At 40.2% G+C, this 23,181-nt stretch overlaps 1 protein-coding gene across 1 annotated transcript; it reads right to left on the bottom strand.

Moving 5' to 3' along the window:
• Positions 1–10,700: 10,700 nt before the first annotated feature.
• On the bottom strand, positions 10,701–22,628 carry LOC142380531 (uncharacterized). The gene is made up of 12 exons (XM_075466448.1): positions 22,526–22,628; positions 22,319–22,422; positions 21,947–22,219; positions 21,660–21,753; positions 21,492–21,559; positions 21,167–21,385; positions 21,000–21,059; positions 20,795–20,920; positions 20,646–20,708; positions 20,494–20,559; positions 20,266–20,345; positions 10,701–10,890 (listed from the first exon to the last, which is right to left on the bottom strand). The coding sequence occupies exons 1-12, from the start codon at positions 22,626–22,628 to the stop codon at positions 10,701–10,703; spliced, it is 1,446 nt and encodes a 481-aa protein (XP_075322563.1).
• Positions 22,629–23,181: the final 553 nt, after the last annotated feature.

Below are 23,181 nucleotides of genomic sequence, written 5' to 3'. Positions count from 1 at the left end.
CTGTATTTTAAAACTAAATTTCCCCTGCACAGGGCCAACTAAAGCATTCTCATTAGCTTCTTCCTCCATGTTTGTCTTTCAGACGTCCTTCTTCTTCTGTTTCTGTCCGGCTGTATTCATTCAGGGATTCGTGCTGCCCAATGACGTGTTGGTGCTGCCCCCACAGGTGAAATCCCAAACGACTTCTGAGTTTCCAGCAGGCTGTGTACACCGTCAGGCGTAATGCCACTCTCCAATGCTCTAATGCAGAACTACTTATCTATATTATAGTGTGCGATTAAAATGCGTTATTTTTTTTAACGCGCTAATATGTGTGTAGTTAATTATTTGAAATTAACACGCTAAAGTCCCAGCCCTAATATGTATAGTACGTGGTCATTAACTCGTGTTTCCCTGTTCCCACAGATATCCTTTGAATGGTGTTACAATGGTTTCTTCCTGTTAAAAGGGAGTCGTTTCTCTCCACAGTCGCCTCAGGCACGCTCAGGACGGGACATTGGACCGAAAAAAAAAAATAAAACAAAAAGTTTTCAGTGCAATCTGTTGGTTTCCTTAGCTAGGAAATTGTTTTTGAATTGGCTCTATATGAATGAATTGGATTATTTTATGAATAATAATGATTACAATTAATTGAATTCCAATTGGCTTGAATTGGACTTTATTATCTAAGTGCCTTGAGATGACATTTGTTGTATTTGGTGCTATATAAATAAAAAATAATTGAATTGAATTGAATTGAATTGAATAAATGCTCAAGATATTGCTGTGCTTCTACCTTTCACCATGGGAGATCATCGTGCATCATACACAGCTGAAATTACTAAACACAATTCTCTAAATTGTAAATTTGTCAGATGACGATGTGGTTTTATAATTCAGATTTAGTTAGAGCAGATTGAAGGTCCGGAAATGTTTTAAACAACAACATTTTTACAACTGAGCCCCAGTTGCTCTCACAACCAGAAGAAGTTGCATATTTTACACATGTAATTACAGGACATTTCGGCTGATAGTCCAAGCATTGAAAGCACATTTTCACCAAAGTTTGTAAATAAACCTTTTGCTAAATATTTGTTTTTGCAAATGATGAATAATACCCAAGATGAAATGGTTTAGTATTTTCTTTGTAACTTGAAAAAGCTCTCTCAGATCTGAGACATACAGTGCTACTTATAGTCAGCGCAACGTCATGCTGCGTGTACACCAAGGGCGACCTACGCTGCCTGGTAGCGGAGGTAGCTGGAGAAGCTTCGCTTGAGAATTCTCTTTGGTAGCTTTGTTCGCTCGTGACGTCACATTTAGAATGTTCAATTTTTAAAGGCCCCGCTACTGCGTTAAAGCAACCTGTGTGCTGCACAATTATCTGCGGCGCACCGCCCCTCACGACCTGGCACTGATGACGGCTTTACCCACGGATGCAGACAGCGATGCAGCTGGCCTCCAGCCCGTTTCCAGAGTAGGCAGCAACAATACCACTCGTGAGGCCATTCGGGTGAGGGAGATGTTCATGGCCTACTTCGCCAATGAGGGGACGGTCACCTGGCAGCCTTGACACCCGGCACCACAACGGCTCTTTTCAGAGCCACCAAATGCATTGAAGGCATATTCCATACTTCATACCACAGGCACATTGAGTTACCTGTGGTATGAAATGCGCTATATAAATAAAGATTGATTGATTGATTGATGTCATTATTCATAAAATAACCTTTCAGTTCTTCACAGGAGCGCAACCGATGCAGTTCTTCACAAGCACAACTTTAGCAGGTGCGGGTTTGCTGTAGGCCTATGCGGGTTTGATGTATATAATTTGTCATAATGCATAATTCGTACAGATAGTACTAATGATAACATAATGATAAGATAACATAGTAGGGCCTACTAATGATAAGTGCACTTAACAGACTATAGGAAGTCTACAAAAGATGTGGGCAACCTTTTTCATTCGAGGGGCCACTTCAAATTTTACAAGTCCTCCACAGGCTATAGGCCTACTATGAACACAAACCAGGATGCAACAACACAGGTATGCACATCCATGGCTGGATGGGTTTATGAATTAGACATTTGGTCAACCAGTAGACATTTGGTTATAGATGCTTGTGTGTATGTGGAAAAAGAAACTGTACACTTAATGTGTACAGGTTAATGTTTTGTACACATTTATGGCTTGATGATATTATATGGGAAAATTGTACAATTAATGTGTCCAGGTTAGTGTTTAATGTACTCTCTCCTTAAGTTCACTCTAGAGGATCTTCCAACTTTCTCTGGGTTGTAGTCTACACCAATAACACTGCCATGCACATGGATGAATGGATAGGTAGGATGGAGATATGAAAAACTCCACAATATGGTAACTTCCCAAGACCGTTTTGCTAATGCATTACTTCCAATACATTACTGCACATGCTTAGTAACTTGTGATTGTGCATCAGGACGCGTGTGATTTCTAGAGATGCATTTCGTCTCTCACCAGACTTACCCATTTCATTGAACCACTCCAATTGACCAACTACAGTGTTTTCCACTATACTGAAAAAACGTAACCAGTTTAACTATAGTATAAAGAATAACCACAATAACATGTTTGCAGATTGTAAGTAGTGAAACTGGATGTGTATGTCATCACATAACAACAGAAATGATTTCTAATATTGTTTTATTTAAGGCTTAAAAAGAACACACACACACACACACACCTCACAACTCACAAATCTGTATACTCTGGTGCCTCACCCCAGCCCTCCCTTTGCTTGGCCTCGTAGACCATTCTGTAAAAGTTCAACTTCAGATCCTGTCTGGTCCTTGCAGACAGGGGGCGGATCTCCTCCAGGAGGCTTTTTTAAAAAAAAAAAAGCGCATCTGCATCCTCAACTACCGGAGGTGGGGGAGGTGGAGGAGCAGGCCTCCTCGCAATTGCCTCCATCACCTGCAGCATTCTCTTCTGCAGGTTTTCCCCCTCCTCAGCAGGCTCCTGCCGCTGCCTGTCCTGCCCATTTCCCTCCTCCTCCTCACTTTCGTCCCCCTCCATGTTGGAGGACGTCTTCCGGTCCTCTATAAAGGGGACTACAAAGGCCATCAAAGTGAGATAACGCCACTGCCTACTGGGACCCCCCTCAGCTCCACTCCTCCTCCTGTCTCTCTCCTTCTTCCTCTCCTTCCTCAACGTGTCCCTCAAACCCTTCCATTTCCGTTTACATTCTTCAGCTAACAAACAGATACAAACAGAAAATGAAATTAAAATGTATGCCTACAGAATGCAAATGACACACACACACACACTGTTAAAAAGGGCATTGGCTGCGCTGAAGATTGTGAGCTTGCGCTTACGTCATCACGCTTCGCGGGAAGTTTAAGGCTGATTCATACTCGGCGCAACCTCGCTCATACTAGCTGGTCGCAAATGGCGCAAACGGTCACGTGTCCCAAAATTCCGCCACGCCCCCCTTCGCAAGCTAGAAAATTCTCGCGCGGCGCAAGGGCGCGCACACAACTTTTTTTCTGACTTCGCGCGCGCTCAACCGGAAACAGCTGACAAAGAAAAAGAAAAAATGAACACTGCAGAGACGGCGGTGACCGAGAGGGTGCGCCTCTACAAACATCTGTACGACACGTCTATGAAGTTACACTGGGACAACGTTCGTCTTGTTGTAAAGGACGAACAATCCACCATCTCTTCTGTTTTTGCCGGAGCCGCTTAGCTCTGAGATACATATACAGTTCTACACCCAGAGTAAATTCATTCCGCATCAGATGTGCCAGCCTCTGCTGACGTGACACCACAGGTGGCATTGTGTATGCTTTCTTCGTATGCTTTTCAGCTTGTTTCCTCAACAGTGACGCCCGCTGGTCTGGAGAGAACTGCAAATGTGACGCATACTCGGCACAAACTGCGCCTATGAACTGTGAAGGGGCTGGCGCTTTCGATGACGTCATTAATGGTTCTCGAGCCAGAACAGTTGCGCGTTTGCGCCGAGTATGAATCAGCCTTCAGTGTTCATTCGTCTTCAGTGAGGGGCAGTTCAGGTAGAGAGAGCTGCCTCCAGTCTGTGTGCCACGGACATTTGGCTTGATGTTTCGCCATAAAGAGACACTTTATTTGCCTTCTAAACTCATTTCTTTTACCTTGTGTACATTGAAGATCTGTGAGTACTCTTTGTCCCGTTTAATGTACAGATTTTTGGTAATTTGGTCCGTTTTGAGAGTGCAATTTCGCCAGCCTTAACAGTAAATGTAGAGGAATGCAGAGCCTAGTAACATATTCCTGTGACTTCGTTTGTAATCTGTAGTGCCTTATTGTGATGTCGGATGCCTTAATTGTCCTTTGGAATGTGTTAATTGCCGTCTTTTGTGTTAAATTAGCCGAATTTAGCGCCTTTAATAGCCTGTTTAATGGGGGCCATTGTAATGTGTAATTACCGCGAGTTTGCCTCTAGTTGGCAGTGTTTCCCCATTTTATAGCAGCCTTGCAGCATTTCCTATGGAAGCTAGTTTGCCTTAAATAACTGGTCAGAATGCCTTTATTTCAGAGCTTGTTTATTAGGGACCGAGCAGTGAAACTGCAAGGACCCTATTGTATCTGTAAGGTTTATTATTAGGCCCGAGCAGCTAAGCGCTGCGTAGGCCTATTGTATCTGAAGGATTTCACTATTATTAAGCGCTGCGAAGGCCTATTGTATCTGCAGGATTTCACTATTATTATTATTTATTTTATTATTATTTTTCTTCTTATGATTCTTTTTCTTCTCCACGCGGAATCGCGAATGGGGAGGCCTGAACGTATTCGAAAACTCACCAAACTTTGCCCAAAATTGTCCCCCGCGTGAAATCACATGTTTTTAATGGAGTCGAAAGTGGGCGTGGCCAAACTGCTCCACAGCGTCACCTAACGTGAGATAGACCGAACCGTACGTCGTAGAGATCTGAAACTCGGTATGTATGTAGATCGCCTCAAAACAAGAACAAAAGTCTCTTGGAGGTATGCTCTAAAACGTACAAGGAGGCGGCCATTTTGGGTCAAAGGGCAAATTTTGGCCATTTTTCAGATTTACACACCTCGTAGGAAAATTCACGGCCCAGGGATTTTGAGCTACGGACTTCATATTTGGTCGGTATGCAGTTAAGGGATGGGGGAACAAAAGTTATCTGAAATCTTGAGTTTTTGAGCATGTTTAGGGGGCTTGGCCAAGCGGCGTACTCGCCAGTGTAAACGAAACGCTATAACTTTCACGTAAAAAGTTCAATCTGCACCAAACTTGGTATGAGTCATCCATGTTGGATGCCCGACCATCCTACGTGGTCATATGCTGACGTCATATAAGCTCCACCCCCTCACAACAGGAAGTCCCTTTTTTTACTTGGAAAGCTCCATCTCTGGCCCCCTTCACCTAATCAACATGATCTTGTGTCAGAATACAGATAACAAGTTGGTCTCACTTGCTTTAAAGCACCAACAGTTTTCAGTTGAAGGCGTGTCTGTGGCGGCTTGGTGAAGTCAGACATCACGCCGTTACCATACGTTTGGCTCTAAATTCTACAGTTTTGAGCCCAGATGGACCAAACTCACTGGGATCGATCCTAATCCACCCCCCAACAGGTGTGCGGTCCAATATTTGATGGGCGTGGCCTAATGCCTCCACAGCGCCCCCTAGAACATCTAAAAAAATCAGCCCCAAGCCATGCTTTCACCGACAATCATGAAACTCAGCACACCTGTGCAACTTGTTCGGACCTACAAAAAAGTGTCTTGGATTCCTGGTCCACACCCAACAGGAAGTCCGCCATTTTGGACAAAAGTCGCCCTTTTGTCTCTTAAACAGACGTTGTATTTTACAGCTTTTAACGTGGACACTTCATACTCACTGAGCAGTCTTGAAGCATTGAAGAGCAAAACTTATCAAAGGTTTTTGGTTACATCAGAGTATGTGGGCGTGGCTAAACTTCAAAGTCTGACATTTCGTCCTTCAAACATCATGATGGAATAACTTTCTCATGCAAGGTCATGGGTTAATGAAACTGTCTGTGTGTCTTAACAGACCAGCTGTAATCACATTCACATCATCTTTGCTGATGTCACTAAGCCCCACCCCCCTTTCAACAGGCAGTGAGCTGTGTTTTATATTACTCCTAAATTCATGCAGGTTTAAAGCTGTGTTTGATGACATTCAACAACATGCTGAATCCTTCTCTCACCACTGGCTGAAGCCTGTGGGCGTGGCACAATGGCAAATTCCAATCCCTCGCCGTTTGCATACGTTCGGCTCTAAATCTCACATGCATCATCCGATTTGCACCAAACTAGACATGAATGACATTTGTTAACGTCTAAAGATCCCAATAGGATTATATTGAGTGTGACTCCACTGCGCCCCCTAGATCATTTCAACAGCTATATCTCCCTGAGACATCATCCGATCTGTACCATATTTTTGGTGCATTATTACGGAGCAGCGCTGGACACATTGGTGTGGTACATTGTTACAAGTCACTAAAAGCCCCGCCCAATAAAAACGTTTTAACACATAATGCAGTGACTTTTTCCACTAACTCTTCATAGTCACACATGATATGTTGAATAGCCTTCAACAAGTCCGCTCCAATCCTTCGCCACAAAACAGGAACTGACAGTCACTCAAATTTTCAATTTTATTTATTAACAAGACAGTGCATATTAATAACAGTACATCTATAACATGCCAGAGTTAGCCAAAGGATAGTTTTAATCTTTAGTCCTGGTGAACAGTTTTAAAATGGCACCCAAAAAAAAAAAAAAAAAAACGGAACATGGAATGTTAAACAATAGAATCATCAACAATTAAGAACTCCTGTCTAGAAGGTGAGATATCAGTCCAACGTTGAACACATTCCACTTGTGTCATACTGTTGTGGAGTGAAGGTCATTTGGGAGATTAAAATACTCTGCCTCGTGCTCGGGTGCAGGAAAGGCGTGAGACGATTGATGACGCCACTGGAGCGGCAGTGTTGGCCCTTTTGCAGTCAAAAGGTCGTAGCGTTGTTCAGCAGCGAGACTTTCTGTGTGTCATAACAGACCAGAATTAATCACATCGACACCAACAAAAATCCTACAAGAATTTCTATTATGCTCATGTTTCTCATAACTTCTTTACACTGGCACAAAACATCTTTGAACGCACACTTTGCCAGTCCAGAGTTTAAAGGTTTTCTACTTGTCATCAAAATTTGTTCAAACTTGTCAGCACAAATCAGCAGGGCAACACAGGGATTTGAACCCCGTCCCACAAGTGGGAGTACCAATACCATTGCCTTTTGCTTTCTTTTAACCCCTTCAGACCCTGCGTCCATTGGAATGGACATGACATATTTCTGTCCCTAAACCAATAAATAGGCTGTATTTGAATGAGGCCATCAGTGCTGGTTACTGATTGGATCCTGATGATCCAATCAAAATCATTTCATGACTTTGAGCAAGCTTTGAGAGAGTGACAGACATCAGACAAGACAAGCATGGCGGAGCGACTGCAGAGAGGGAAGAGTAAGTGTCCATTTTCAATCAAAAATATCAATTTATGTTCATGGTGGCCAAACAAATTTGGTCTCAGTATAATTGTAACTGTTACAAGTGATAATATTTGAAGTTATTTTGAACATATATCATATCATTAACTTATAGGATTTTTTCAAAGTCTGATGTCCATTGCAATGGACATCAGGAGTTGGGCAGGTTTAGCTAACGCTCACATGTTTAGTGTCAGTATGTAAAGAAACAAAATACCTGTAAGCTTTTCATACAGTGTTTCCCCTGAGTTTACAGCTTTTTTTTAGGGGGGGGGGGGGGGTCATATATATGGTGTCAGAGTTTATTTATTCATGATTATAAAATATAAAATATATATTTTTTGTACATAATGTTCTTGCAGAGTATAAAGTCGAAGACTTCCTTGAACATCTCATGAATGGAGAGTTATCTGAACTTGACTCCTTGAATTCAGGAAATGAGGAGGATGAAACCAGGAATGAGATTGATGGTAAGTTAGAAATTAAAAGCGTTTTTAATTCTTAGTATGTTTTTTTTTTCTTTCAATTTAATGTTTTGTATGTAAGATCTAAATGGATGCATATGAGTATAAAAGTAAGAATACATAAAATTAGTTAAATGTGATTGTTTTGTTATTAGATTCAGAGAGGGACAGGGAAGAGATTACCATGCCAGAAGAACTTGATGTGGCAGTTGAGGTTGAGATAGAAGAGACAGACAGTGTAGTGACAGAGGAGGACAGAGGTGGACAGGAGGGGTTGACAGTAACCAGGAAGGAAGAAATCAAGTGGCGTCACAGGCCATTCACTACAATCATGGACACTTCCTTTGAGAATCCTCCAATTCATGAAGATCATCCCATGAGGCCCTATGAATACTTCAAACAGTATGTACCAGATGAAATCTTCAATTTGATGGCTGACAACACAAATATTTATGCCATGCAAAGTGGTACACTAAGTTTCAAGCCAACAAGTCCAGGAGAGATCAGAACCCTAATCGGTCTCCACCTTGCTATGGGAGTGATGAAAATGCCAAGAGTCTCCATGTACTGGGAAGCTGGGATGGAGATTGGTATTTTTCAAAACACCATGCCCCGTGACAGATTCTTCCAGCTCCGGTCACATTTGCATTTGGTCAACAATTTGGAAAAGCCAGCTGACAACAAAGATGTATTTTTTAAGGTACGTCCTCTCTATGATGCCATACGCAGTAGATGCTTGGAGCTTCCACTAGAAGAGAACCTTTGCGTGGATGAACAAATGGTGCCATTTCGTGGAACTCTGTCAGTCAAACAGTACATCAAAGGCAAGCCACACCCATGGGGGGTGAAGATATACTTCCTGTGTGGGAAAAGTGGCATGGCCTACGACTTCCTGTTGCACCAAGGCACTACAATGGAGCTACCACAAGAGCTCAGGAAGCAGCTTGGGCTTGCAGCTGGAGTGGTGTACCATCTTAGCCAGCGAATCACAGAGGCCAACCATAAGTTGTATTTTGATAACTATTTCACAACTTACAATCTTCTGGAGCTGCTGGCTGAGAGGAAAATTCATGCTGCTGGGACAGCGAGGGTCTCTCGCTTTGCCAGGCCTCCTCTACTGTCTGACAAAGAGATGGCCAAAAAGCCTAGAGGAAGCTGTGCTCAAGTTGTAAGCCGTGATGGTAAGGTGGCACTGGTCAAATGGTATGACAGCAGACCAGTTGTCATGGCCTCCAACTTCGTCGGTGTTGGCAGAATGGATGAAGTGCAGCGGTGGGACAAAAAGAAGGCCCAATTTTTGATGGTGTCCCGTCCAGAGGTGATTAAGCTATACAATGAAGCAATGGGCGGCGTTGACCTGCTTGATCAGCTTGTCAGTCTGTACCGTACAGAAATTCGGTCAAAAAAGTGGACCCTGAGAATGATTACACATGCTTTTGACATGGCTGTGGTCAACAGTTGGTTGGAGTACAGGCTGGACGCCAAGAGGGCCAATATCCAAACCAAAGATATCCAGGATCTCCTCCATTTCAAGGTGAATGTGGCCCAGTGTCTGGTGAGAGTCCATCAAACAGTGACAGCAAAACGTGGAAGACCCAGTATGTCTCCAGAACCAGAGCGTGTCCCCCACAGACCAGCTCAAAGACCAGTTCAGGATGTAAGGCCTATACCTGAAGTGCAGTATGACATGGTTGACCACATGCCAAATTATGATGTAAAGAAAGAGGCTACCAGATGCAAGATGCCATACTGTGCAGGAAAGACACATGTCTTTTGTGACAAATGCAACATCCACTTGTGTTTTGTGCCACACCGAAACTGCTTCAAGGCTTCTCATCGAAAATGAGAATACATGAAAACATCCACAAGCTGATGTCTTCTCATGTTCATGTTCAAGTTCAATTTCAAGTTCAATCTCAAGTCAACTCCAGTTCTATTCCAAGTAAACGTGCTATCAGTTCATTAGCCTACTATAATAAGTATGGTTATGCGTTGGAAGTTCCATGACAGTTTACTAAAAGAAAACAGATTTTTCAGGTAATCTTATCTACAGTCATACATCTTTTGTGATCATGTGCATGTTCAGATTGAGTCATTTGTCTATCTTCTTGCAGGCTCTGGGTTTTCCTGGTGATGACCTCACTGCTGTTCCCTACCCACGCTGTGATACACAATTAAGTTAATTTGCATGTTCAAAACTGTACAAAGACTCAAAATTGGTTACTACGTTGAAAAACTCAGCAGTATTTTGCTTATGTTTTTATGATATTTTACGCTCATTTTGTCGTGGCGTCCATTGGAATGGACATGAAAAATTACCATTAAAAACATGAGTTACCAAAAATGTGTTTTTTGCACTTTGTTTTTATGTTGGACAGGAGTCAGAATCAGTTTGAAAAAAATTTTTTTGCTCAGCCAAAAAAATGCAGGTCTGAAGGGGTTAATGCTATATGACAAGGTAAAGCAAAACTTGCATTAAGAACAGCATGCTAATTTCTGTATGTTAACTTATAATGATAGCCGTTTATCGCTACTTTCAAATATATTTCTGTGGAAGTTAAATAAATGCCGTCTTAATGCAAGAAACGAAACCTTTACACAATAAAGACTTTTGTTTACTGTTAAATAGAACACAAATTTTATGCAAATTTCATAACATAGGTAATTAAAGTGCTTAGCATTCTCACAAGCACTTTGCTAATGCGCCACCTCCGGGACAGGCGGAAGGGCCACTATTAGTTCCTGGAAGGTTGCAGCCTCACGGTCTGCATCCTCACCCATCTTAGTCTCTGCCTTCATCTTCAGTCCTGACTTACTGAGCGGCAGCTCCTTCCGTGCACAGAAGTATGCATTGGGATGCTTCCTCCTGATGTGAAGTGAGAGCCCCCTTTGGGACAGGAAAGAGACGGGGCAGGTCACACAGGCAAATCGTGGCGGAGAATCCCCCTCTTGCCTGTGAGCTGTCACATCGTTCAACTTTTTGGGATTCAGAATTGTCATTTTTTAAACCTTGTAAAATATACAGAAAACATAAACTTCATTTAAAATAAAAACTAATAGTTATATAAATAACATGTACAAAAATACTCTCCCCCCCCAATATACTCTCATCTGTACTTAAAAAAAAAACAAACTACAAAATAATTATTTCATTAAAAACTACATCAGCTTAAAACCACACTCCGGTGTTGTTCGTTTATGTGCTGTGTGCAATGGAGTTGTTAAGCTCCTTGAGAATGTTTGTGGATTTTTATGTACAGTGTGCAATGGTAAGCCGAGGCCACCTTGTTTATCAGTGCTAGCTGTCGTCTGTCCCCGTTCTGGTGTCGTGTTGTTTCCCTGGTTCTGTGTTACTTTGTTATGTTGCTCGGAGGGTTTTGAATAGTTAAAAAAACATTAAAAAATAAATACTTCCCCCCCAAATATACTCTCCATCTGTACTTCAAAAACTAAAACAAATAATTATTTCATTAAATAACTAAATCAGCTTAAAACCACACAGAATTCCTTCATGATCACTAAAATATGTTGGTATTACCACTGCTTCTCCCTCATAAACATCCGATTTAACATCGATGTGATCTATTAAACTACCCCTTTCAGTAGTTGCTTCCTGGACTATTTGAACATATCCTCTGGTTTTAACACAATTTAAGATAGTTGATGACTTTAAAATATCATCATTAAAATCTCCCATCAATGCTATTGTTCCAGTTGACAATTGCTCCAGCCAGTCAAGCATCTTTACCAAATTTGTTTTAAATAATGACAGAGGATACTGTGGTGAGCGATAAATTACAACCATTTTAATGTTCAAATGCAAAAAGTTATAAATTAAACACTCTAAATTGACCTGTGGTGGCTTTAAAACTTCATATTCCACACCATCTGCAGTATACATGCCAACACCGCCATGTTGTTGGTCTTGCAACCCAATCAACGATGGCTGGGTACCATCATACGATAAACGTCGGGGACAGTTGTTGAAACTGTAACCATCAATCTTTACCGTATCAGCTTGAGGTTCAAGAATCCATGTTTCTGTTACAGCAATACATTTAGGTTTCCATTGCTGAGTACAAAAAGCTAAATCTTTAACATGTCGATTTAAACTTTGGACGTTCATTAAGAACACAGTGAAAGCAGATGTGTGAAATCCGCTGAACTGTGTAGGTCCACACATCAAAAGGGGTGTCATACTCTGGATAGCAACCGTAATGTCATCCTTACAATAAATCCTTTTTTCATTAAAGTCTTGAATCGTCAAACCTGAAAGACTCATAACTCTGCTTAGAGCAACATAAGCTTGACCAGGTGCAAAGATTTTGTTTAGACAAACAACAGCTTTGTCTACAGTTAAGCCTTGTACTTTGTGTACCGTACAGGCCCACGCCAATTTCAGTGGAAATTGTCGTCGCAATCCACCTTTAACAGTGGCCCTTTCCTCCTCGGGTACAATAGGTGTGGAACCAACCACATCCGAGGACCCATACACACACGTTTTCCTTCTGTGGATGCCTACACGATCGTCATCAAATCTAACATAAACCAATTTAGGAAACTTGTCCTTTTCTGGTGTTATGATATCTGTCACAGTGCCACAAACACCGTTAACTAAACCATCCCCGACATCCACGTTTTTACACAGCATAACACGTGCACCCTTACCCAACAACAGAACCTCTGACAAACCGGTATGTAAAGCTTTGGCGTGACTCCCTTGCAACAACCGCAATTTGCCTGTTTTTTTATCGTTTACAGAATCCTGTGCCTCAATTTTCACATATTCTGGGCAAACAACTGTTTCATATTATGCTCATTTACTTGTTGATTTGTTGCAAATATATGCAAGGCTGAGCTGACCTCACCCGTTTCACAAACTTTTAAAACGTTTATGTCACCAGGTAGCATAGGGGTCTCTTTTGAACGAGTCCTCATCCGGTTTAACAGCTGGGAAAACACAAAATCTTTTTGCCGAACTATTTCCGTTAGTTCCACAACTTTAAATAAATCAGACCACAAGTTGCTGCCAACTCCATCAGAATACAGCGGTTTGCCTTTGACAGAAGGTAACTGGAAGAAATCTCCAACTGCCACTACACTAATGTTTCCAAATGAGCCTAAGTTTCCCGTTTGTTTGATCTGCCGCAATCTACCATGCACATATGATAGCAAATTGTGATCTACCATTGATATTTCATCTATGATGAGAATATGTACATCACTATATTTCAGACGTAATGAATTGAGCTTCTCTTCTCCCAAAGGAGTGTACGGTAAGCGGACATCAATTCCAATAGAAAATGTTGTGTGAATTGTTGTTGCTTCCAAATTATACGCAGCAATACCTGTAGGAGCAGTCAATAAAACAGGTGTGTTGTCAGAGTATTGACACATTGGTGACAATATTCGTTTTGATTCATATTCAATCGCTCTGATCAAATGACTTTTACCTGTGCCAGCACCTCCTGTAATCAAAATGTGTAACGGTTCAGGATTTTTTCCATTTACCTTGTCTAAACACCATTGCCTGATTTGGTAAAAAACAGAGAACTGTCTTTCATTCAAAGATCTAATTAATGCTAAGCCTTCGATTCTACTCAGCATGTTCTTCCTCTCAAATGCATTTCCCTTGGAAGATGAGCTTAAATCTGGGATGTGTTCTTTTTCATCACTCAGCGTTGCTTTTATTTGTTTCATTCCTTCCACACCCTCCAATCGTTCCATCTCCACTTCAGGACACAACTCACACCATGCATTTTCAAGCAGTACGTCGCCAACCACCTGATCTGCTGCCTCCAGGTTACAAGATTCCACTTCAAATTCACTTCTATTTAAATCTACGACAGACTTCACTAAATGTTTGGTTCCATCAATAAATTTAACCACACCAAGTCTATAAAATTGTTCAAATCTTTCACAACCTGAAGGCTTCAGATCACCATCAACGCGATACGGCAGAAATAATTGCATTATGCTTTGATAAAATTTTTCTGGATCTTTGCTCTCTGAAAAACGCGCATAACGAACAACTGATGGTTGTGTTCGACTTCTTTTTGCCACAAAACCTAAACCATTGTTCAACTTGACAGCAGATTTACATTTTTCATTCTTGGACAGAACCCGATAGTCGGATGCAAACTTTGCAATGCACATTTCGTTAAAAATATCATCTTTTGGACGATTTTTATAGCGATCAACCAAACCAGTCATCCACATTTCCTCTGAACTGAGATCGTTTGTAGCTGCCTTCTGTCTCAAAACAGAAATAGGTAAACTCATTTTCACAATGTTGTCACCAGTTGGAATAAAAACAACCTTCCTAGAACACTCCTTTAAATGCATACTGGTTAGTCGATACACCGCTTCCTGAGCACAGACGTCCCGATTATGTAGATATACACTACCAAGCTTCTTTAACGCTTCTTTAGCACTAACATTGCCATCTCTGGATGCTTCTCTCTGGGCATTTCCTAGCATGAGGCATATGCATCTACACAATATTGAATATCGAGATTAGCATTCCATGCTTTTAACAGCGGTGGGCTATACTGATTAATCCAAATTTCATTAATCTCTCTTTTCAAAACTACATGTGTATGTTGACTAACGCGTTTATAGACCTTTTCAAATATTTCTTGGTTTATACCCACTCTTCTGAAAATTTCTTCTACAGTCCTATAGGGACAAGTTTCATCTGCAAGGAGACTCTTCACTTTACTTAGAATCTCCTTTGCCTGATTTTGAGCCATAGCCTCTTTACTTGCACAGGCACACTGTACATTGCTGCTGGTTTTATCCAAATTACATGTACAAGTCTTATTCTTATCCCTTTCGTCACGACAAATAAATGTTCTGCTAGATGCAGGTCGGGGAAAGTTAAAACGACAAACTGTATTTTTCTTTTTACATGATTTTGAGTGACGTTTTGAATGCTGCTGAACAGATGTAACCACTTCAAACAATGGTTCATCCTCAGATGGAAGTTCGCATTTAATATACTTATCTATAAATTCCACAACTTCCTCATCTGTGTTTTGATCTAGGATTGGAGCCCCAGAAATCCAGAAAAGGCAATGACAATGAGGGGAACCACGTTGCTGAAACTCAACACGATAATAATAGTCAACGACTTTACCAATGGGATTAGCAGGAGACATGAGAACTTCTCTTAAGAAAACATGCCATCGAAAATCAAACATCCTGGCAGCAGTCACAGGATTTCGACGTAAGAGTTCGCATTTATCTGCCCATTCCAATTGTTCAGCCGTCTCTGTTCGGCCATCCTGTTTCAAAAGGGTATATAAAAGATTAGTCCATCTCATATCTGCTGATGAAAACGACGCAAACCAAGTAGGCTTACCCAGCTGTTTAACACAGGCCAGGATGTCACGTTTTGCAGACTGCCAAAAAGCTGGAGTCCCTCTAATGGGTTTTAGGAACCGATAGCCATCATCAAACTCCAACAACTTCTTCAAAGACTCCTCGTTTTTCAACAAGTCACCCAAATTCTGGGGTCTACCACATTGCCCTTTACGCAATGCTACTGACACATTAGAAATAACCTGTTCCAATTCAGACATGTACTGTGAATAAAATATATATTCAACATTTGATGAAAATCTACCATCAGCATGGAAAAGCCTGTTATTAAAATACCGAAACAATGTTAAACGATGTGACCTGTTTGCATGGTAAGTATTTTGTCCAGATGGAAACAAACCAGGGAAGCACTTGCCTTCATTTTCTGGATCACTTAGTAATTTTACTGGATTATTACCTTCACCAGGAGCAACATTTAAAATATTATCCAAATACTGATCCAAAGCTTCCTGACCTATGTCAACAGGCATGAGACATGTATCCTGAAACATGCAATGCTGCTGTCGATCGTGCAACAACTCTTCAGTCTCCTCCAATTCTTTTTCAGAAATGTCAGAAATGACATCTTTCTCCACTACATCATCTTCATCTCTACAAAACTCATTGATCCAATTCTCATTAAAATCTATATCTTTATAATATTTGTTAAACTGTTTTAAATACTTAAGTGCTTCCCGTACATGCAAAGTATCAACAAATTGATACTTATAATGACCTTTGTAAGTTAATTTACGCTTTAATTTTACAGCAAGCAAAGATCCTTCCATATTACAACGAGGCAATACATTACATGTTTCAACAATATTTGCTGGAACACAAGTCACTGGTCCATGTACACCATTTTGTCCCCCTTTGGGTAAAGCCAACATTTTCATAAATGGTATATGTAAAGCTATTAAATACTGTTCTAAATTATTTAGACAAGCCAATTGTGGAAGGATAACATCCACATTTAAATTGTTGGTCACACTTTCTGGTGGCATTACACCTTTGCTCATCTTGTAATGACAGGTATAACAAATCATCAGTTTACCTCTGGATGACTCTGTCAATTTACATTGCACAGCACAACTGTTGTCACATTTGTGCACATAATCTTCAGAAATGCATTTTGCTGCAATTACAGCACTAGATTGACTTTTGGAATAGAAATCTTTCCTACACACTAAAACTTGATGTCTAAACAGCAGTCTATGACAGACACAGCAGACAAAATCTGGCCCATCTTTAACCTTATCTAAAAACTGTTTGATAACAAAAAAGCAATTTCTTTTAACATTTCCTTACGTTGCTGTTGATTTAATTTCACACGCACTGAAACCTTTTTCTTATGTTCCATGTTACCATGATACCTTCTTCTACTAATCTCTTTTAATTTCTGTCTGTGCTGCAAATTAAGCTTAAATTTCTTCTTACTCATTGCCTTTACATTTTCTTTATGCGATAAATTAAATTTATATTTGTCTTTACTCATCATCTTTACATTTTCTTTATGCAGCAAATCAAATTTATATTTTTCTATACTTAAAGTCTTAAGTTTCTCTTGAAACAGTAAATCATTTTTATATATTTTTTTACTCAAAATCTTACGTTTCTCTTGATACAGTAAATTCTTTTTATATTTTTCTTTACTTAGAGCCTTTTTCTTCTGTTGATACAATGTATCAAATTGATATTTCATCCTCAACAATGCCTTTAGTTTCTCTCTATACAACCTAGCTTCCCTGTACTTTCTTTTTAATTCGGCAATCTTTTTCTCTTTATAAGACATTTTTGTACAATACATTGGTTTACTTTTCAATTTAATCTTGTCTTTATACTCCAAATCATGTTGATAATACCTCACTTTTTTAAATGTAATTTTCTTCTTTAAATGTCTTGAACAAGTGCTTGAACTAATTGTTTCTGTGCTGTCATTTGTTTTTTTTTTTATTTTCTTCTCCACTTGTATGGTGTGTCTGATGTATCATTAACTTTACAAAAACCATAGCAAAAATCTTGATCACCCTGCAAGACACAAGTAATAACCTCAAAATGACCACCGTCACATTTCAAATATATTCCTTCATTTATACCAGTGGAGCTTGTACACCCATATTTGACCCATTCCTTGCCATTATGCACATACAAATTCACCCCCAATGCATTTGCAGTTGCCTGTATTTCTATTTCAGAAGCTTCATGTCCGACATACTTCATACAGGACTTCTTAACATAGTCAGACACAGAAGAAAATCCTTTACCAACCAACCGTTTACCCTCTTTGTTCTTCTCCAAATAAGAAACAGCAGCCAGTCGTACTCTGCGATGACTCCTCTGGGAACCGCTTAGTACTAGAGACACTGCTCTGAAAAAACTGTTACCATCTTTTACAATCTCTTCAGTCTTACACACACTCCCCAAAGGCCCAGAAGCCGTGGATCCTTGTGTGTCCTGTTTCACAAACATAATATCATACTTGTTGCACAAAGCTTTGGAAACATCTGTACACACAGGATTAAATGACAAATGTTTATTACCATCATGAATAATGACACTATCATCATCCAGTACGTAACTGTTTGCAGTTTTTGTACTTTCTAAGACAACATTAGGTTCATTTGTTGTCTTATTTCGAACACTATACCCTTGAGAAATTGAGACCCTTTCCTTACAGTAACCATAACAATGTTGTGTTTGCTTAACACAAACAACTGTCTCGTAATGGTTACCATGAATATTTTGTAGATACACACACTGATTTGAGAACTGACCAGCAGTACATTTATATTCAAGCCATTTATCAATATAATATGTAACTATGTTCACACCCAAACAGTCTGCTGCAGCTTGAATTTCCACTTCAGTTGCCCAGGATCCAACATATTGCATCCTTGATCTTTTAATATACTCATTTATAGAGGAATTTTCATTTCTCAAAATGTTACAATACATTTGAGGATTCCTTTCTAACTGTTTCACTACAGCAAGTCTAATTTTCCTGTGCCATTTCTGAATCCCACTTACAGCCTGACTAATAGCCCGGAAAAAACAGTTTCCGTCCCCGACGATGGGTTCCACCTTGCATGGGATCCCCAAGTCCCCAACCAAGTCAGATGATGACTCACCTTTCTCGCATTCTACGTTCAAGTGTTTGCAAACAGCTTCTGACACCACTTTTGAAAGAGGATTAAACTTTAACGCTCTAGTCCTCACATTGGTGACAAACACATCTGAAGTTACAAGATCTTCATGAGTTTCTTGTATCTTTTTACAAGATGAACTGCTCTGAGGCTTCTTTCGCTTTCGCCCTCTAGATTTATCTGTACACAAGACTTCCTGAACACAGACAGGTTTCAACAAATTACTGCCAAATGGACTAAATGAAGTCTCATTTCTGTGCATGTGAATTTGCACACCACTAATTTCAAATAACCTGGGACTGGTTCTCTTTTGCCTAGCATATCTCTCAATATAATTCAAAACATCATCAAAGCTGTTTAAATACAAAACGTTGCTTTTCCCTGAGACACTTATCATTCCATTACAATCACGTGCATGGGAATCTACAACGGCATACTTTCCATTCTGACTTATAAGAGCGCAGGTACTTCCATTTATAGTCAGAACACAAGTTTCATATGTGGCGCACATCTTTTGCAATCCTTCACGGAGAGTAGTGTGCGCACCAGAATCTATTAACTCACCCTGGAAAACATCTACTTGTCCAGCAACAAACTCTCCATACATCAAATCTAAAGTACACCCGTCAATATCAACTTGCTTTGGCAAGTCTGAAACACAGAGCACTTCCTTCCTACCACTAATCAGATTGTTGTCCCGCAAATAAGTGTACAAGGCATCACCTCTGACAACAACATTATCCAATGTGTCAGATTGCCATGAAAAAACACTATCCATCTTATGCTTTGCTAAAGCAACAAGACTCACAGCTGCACACTGCAGTCCCCCGTACTTAAACCGATCATCGCCCTGATGGAATGATCCTCTAACTGATTGCTGACTACTTGAACTGGCACCATGATGTTCGTCTGTGACCTGCGTGTCAGCAATGACTGTGGTACATGCTTCTAAACCAAAGCTACTCTGTTGTACAGAAATCGCAGACATGCCATACTCCGTCGCATTTAATGATTTCCGAAGATTCATAATGTGAATCATTAAATCATTGAAACAAGTGTTAAATACCACTACAGATGTACCCGTTTCTGATGCCAACCCCTGTAAATTTCTTGTTCCACAGTCCACAATGACAAAGTAAGATTCATGATGGATAACCAAGCTACATGAACCCTCAAGATTAAGAATCCACATTCCATTTCTCAACAAATACATCTGTAACTTCTCACTAAATTCCTCCTCCAGATTTAAATTAAATTTACCATAAGTAGTACCCCCAATTAGTACTTTCCATTTTTTTTACCAAAAATAATCTGTCGCTCCACCAACTTGCAAAACTCTGGCTTTGTGCCTCTCTGAGGTCTTTCTGTAGCAATATATTCTGCCAACTTCTGACCTTCCGCATCAACTCCATCAACGTCCGATGATTTCCAAGTGCAAATTGGAGAAGTTTGGTGTTTTATAGCAGCTACAACACTACTGGACATTAAAGTATTGCTAACAGACTGATTACTATGACTAACTGTTCCTAAAATAAGAGAAGGGGGGAACCGCTCTGAACACCTGCAAGAATTGGAGTTAACACACTGACCTCTTGTTTGGCTGCACTCGAAATCCACCGACACCTCAAGCATCTACAATGACATTAGAAAACATAATTTCTTTCATTTGTATTTATTTCTTTATGTTTACTACCAAAAATGTTGTTATACAAACCTCCCGGTCAGAAACCAGCTCGGACGGAAGGACAGACACCAACCCAGGACAGTCAGACACCTCCCGAGGATGGGGAGAAGGCAGCAGCTCGCAGACATCCACCTGTTTGGATGTTGCCTCAACCTATAAAACAAAATCATTACATTAATTAATCTGATTTTAAACCAAGATTCCAAATAATTTAGATCAAGTGTTTTCAGTAATACACTTTAAGGTTTCATATTACTTACACTTTTAACATAATAAATAGATAAATATGGACCACACTTACATTCTTCTTCACAGACACAAGCCCCACACCAACAGCGGCAGGAGTTACGCTCGGTGTGGCTGAAACCTGAAAGACAAAGACAAATAAATTAATTTTGAACAATTATCCTCATTGAAGTTCTGAAAAGTTAACTCGCTTGAGGTTTTACAAACCTGCTGTCTCACACGCCTGGTCCTTAAGACAGCTGGTTTCTTTACACGTTCCACAGGCTTCATCTATAACACAAACAACATGTCAGATCTGTGTCTTTTCTAAAAGACAATACTGAGACTGTTTTTAAATACACTTTACTGCAACTTACTGCGTTGCCTGTGTGAACAGCTGCCACTGCCAATGGAGAAACTTTTTCCATGGCAACCAACAAATCAGGTGAAAAACGAACAGGATTCAGGGGGATGTAACACTCCTTCAAAACTGGAGTAGCAATCTGTTACACAAAAATTGAAATAATGAATATACTAATCACATTAAAAATGCTTTACAACAAGTGGTTGTGAAACACTCACCTTATCAGGAACCACCCTTTCCTTGGGTGAATCAGAGTCAGATTCCCCCGAATGGCTCCTCTATAAAAAGAACACACAAAAGCCATTTCAGAACATTACATACCAACTTAACTAAATTAAATCCTATCCTTGCATGAAAGTACATTGGGAACAACAAACTTCCTTACCTTCCTGCCGTATCTCCCGGTTGTCCACTCTGGAGGGGGTGGAGGTGGAACGCGTTCCACTCCCTTCACAACCAGACGAGGCACAAACCTCGGCTTATACGGAGCAGCTGCCTGACTCTGTACCAGTGGCTTGGGTGCAGACATGTGCAGGAACTGATGCGCAAACACCCAAATACGATCACTGAGGATGCGCATCCCCTTGTTGTCGTCAAGGTGAATCTAAACCAAAAAATGTATACAAATCATCAAAACAACAGACAAGTAAAATAAGAATTGAATATAAAATCTCACCACTTTCTTACATTCAGAATAAGATTGTACTTACCCCATCATGACACCACAGATCAACGCGACTTAGGGGGAAGTCCTCGGCAATGGAATAAAACGGGATCTCTGAAAACAAAAATACGTATATTTATACAAACATCATTTTCACCAAAGACAACTGCCATCAAAATACTGGAAATTAAATCCGAATTATTTTACTCCATACTTAGATTTGCCGAAACACGATGATACTCCTGCTGGAACAGCTCCTGTTTCTCCATGGATTCCGTCAAGCGTGGAATCATACCGATACAGAAAACCTAAAGAAAGAATTGCATTATTAAATTATATTATTTACAAATACATCAACTACTGATGCTTGGTGTTTTAAGCTTTTTAATTCCCTTTTGTTACGTTTATTCTTTTCCCTTTTTTAATGTGAAGCCGTTGAATTGCACTTGTGTCTGAAATGCGCTATATAAATAAACTTGACTTGAAAAAACAATAACACACCTTAGTGCAGCGCTCACGAACTGCCTCAAGGTACATCTTAAAGGCCCGTCCCGCGTCTTCGTGGTTGATGCTGGACGTGAGGTTGTTGGAAGGAGCAAAAACGCAAATAGCGTCAGGACCACGAGGAAGTACAACCTTTTCAACCTCCTTGCGCAGCTGATCTGCGTCAGCCCCTGGAGTCGACATGAATCCAAAAGATATGCAGCCTCCTTGCATTTTAACGATGCCATCTGCCAAGGACCGCAAATGGGACGCCCCGATAACAAGAACCAGCTATGAAAAAAAAACAAAAAAAAATACAAATTATAGCTAGATGACAATAAGCAATCCATTTCTACATTGTATATTTGAATATCATGAAAATATTCATACTTTCTTATCAAGGCTCCCATCCGGAATGACCAGCTTGTGCCTGCGCCCAGTTATCTCGCTAATTGGCCATTCGTTCACTTTGTGTCTTCGCCCACTTCCATGGCCTATAAAGAAAAAGATATATATTAATCACTAAAAACAATATATATTAGCACACAGAATATACAAATACTCTCCATTCTTTAATAATATATAAATGATACTCACGGCCAACAAAGTCACTGGATGGCGTTGGTACGCCAATGCGCTGAACAGGCGAAGCCTCAGCGCGACGACGAGCAGCTTGAGATCTACGAGTAATTCGTGGCATCTGCAAATTGACATTAGAGAAATATGACAAAAACATAAAGGATTACAGCACAGTCTCAATGATGAGAAGACAATATACAAAAAGACAACTACTAAAATCTGTTAAAAATACATATATTTACAAGAGCAAATACTACCATTTATCCTAATTATGAAAGTAAGCAGTAATGTTAAGTTGACTGCAAATGATTTGAAAGTTTTCTGCACAGTGAAAGCCAGTAAATACATAAAACCATTGAAAAGGAACGTGCACAAACTCGTCCACAGAGGGGGACGGACCTGAAAGTTGTTTAATTTCGAATTTTCCGACTTTCAGGTCACTCCCCCTCTGTGGACGTGAGTTCACACCAGTGTGCGCACACACAAGCTAGGGGCAGACTCACGCTCAGCTTGGAACACTTGGTTGTGAATGTTCTGCTCAGATAATAGATAAATAATAAACCAGCCTTCGATTTTTGCAAGCATGATTACAGGCTTTAGAGAAAGCTACAGAATTCGGGATTTTTCCTAAACAGCCCATTTAATATTCTACTTCCAGATTCCCAAAACAGTTC

This window comes from Odontesthes bonariensis, chromosome 5 (genome assembly GCF_027942865.1).
Source record: "Odontesthes bonariensis isolate fOdoBon6 chromosome 5, fOdoBon6.hap1, whole genome shotgun sequence".
Taxonomy (NCBI): Eukaryota; Metazoa; Chordata; class Actinopteri; order Atheriniformes; family Atherinopsidae; genus Odontesthes; species Odontesthes bonariensis.
Note: the sequence above shows the minus strand (reverse complement) of the source record. Positions and strands in the feature narration are given on the sequence as shown.

Excerpts from the sequence above, each read along its gene's own strand:
- LOC142380531 (XM_075466448.1), bottom strand. The coding sequence starts at position 22,628 with ATGCCACGAATTACTCGTAGATCTCAAGCTGCTCGTCGTCGCGCTGAG. Across the intron at positions 21,386-21,491 it reads ATCTGTGGTGTCATGATGGG|ATTCACCTTGACGACAACAA; the intron begins GTAAGTACAATC and ends TTTTTGGTTTAG. Across the intron at positions 20,560-20,645 it reads CCAGGCGTGTGAGACAGCAG|GTTTCAGCCACACCGAGCGT; the intron begins GTTTGTAAAACC and ends TTTGTCTTTCAG.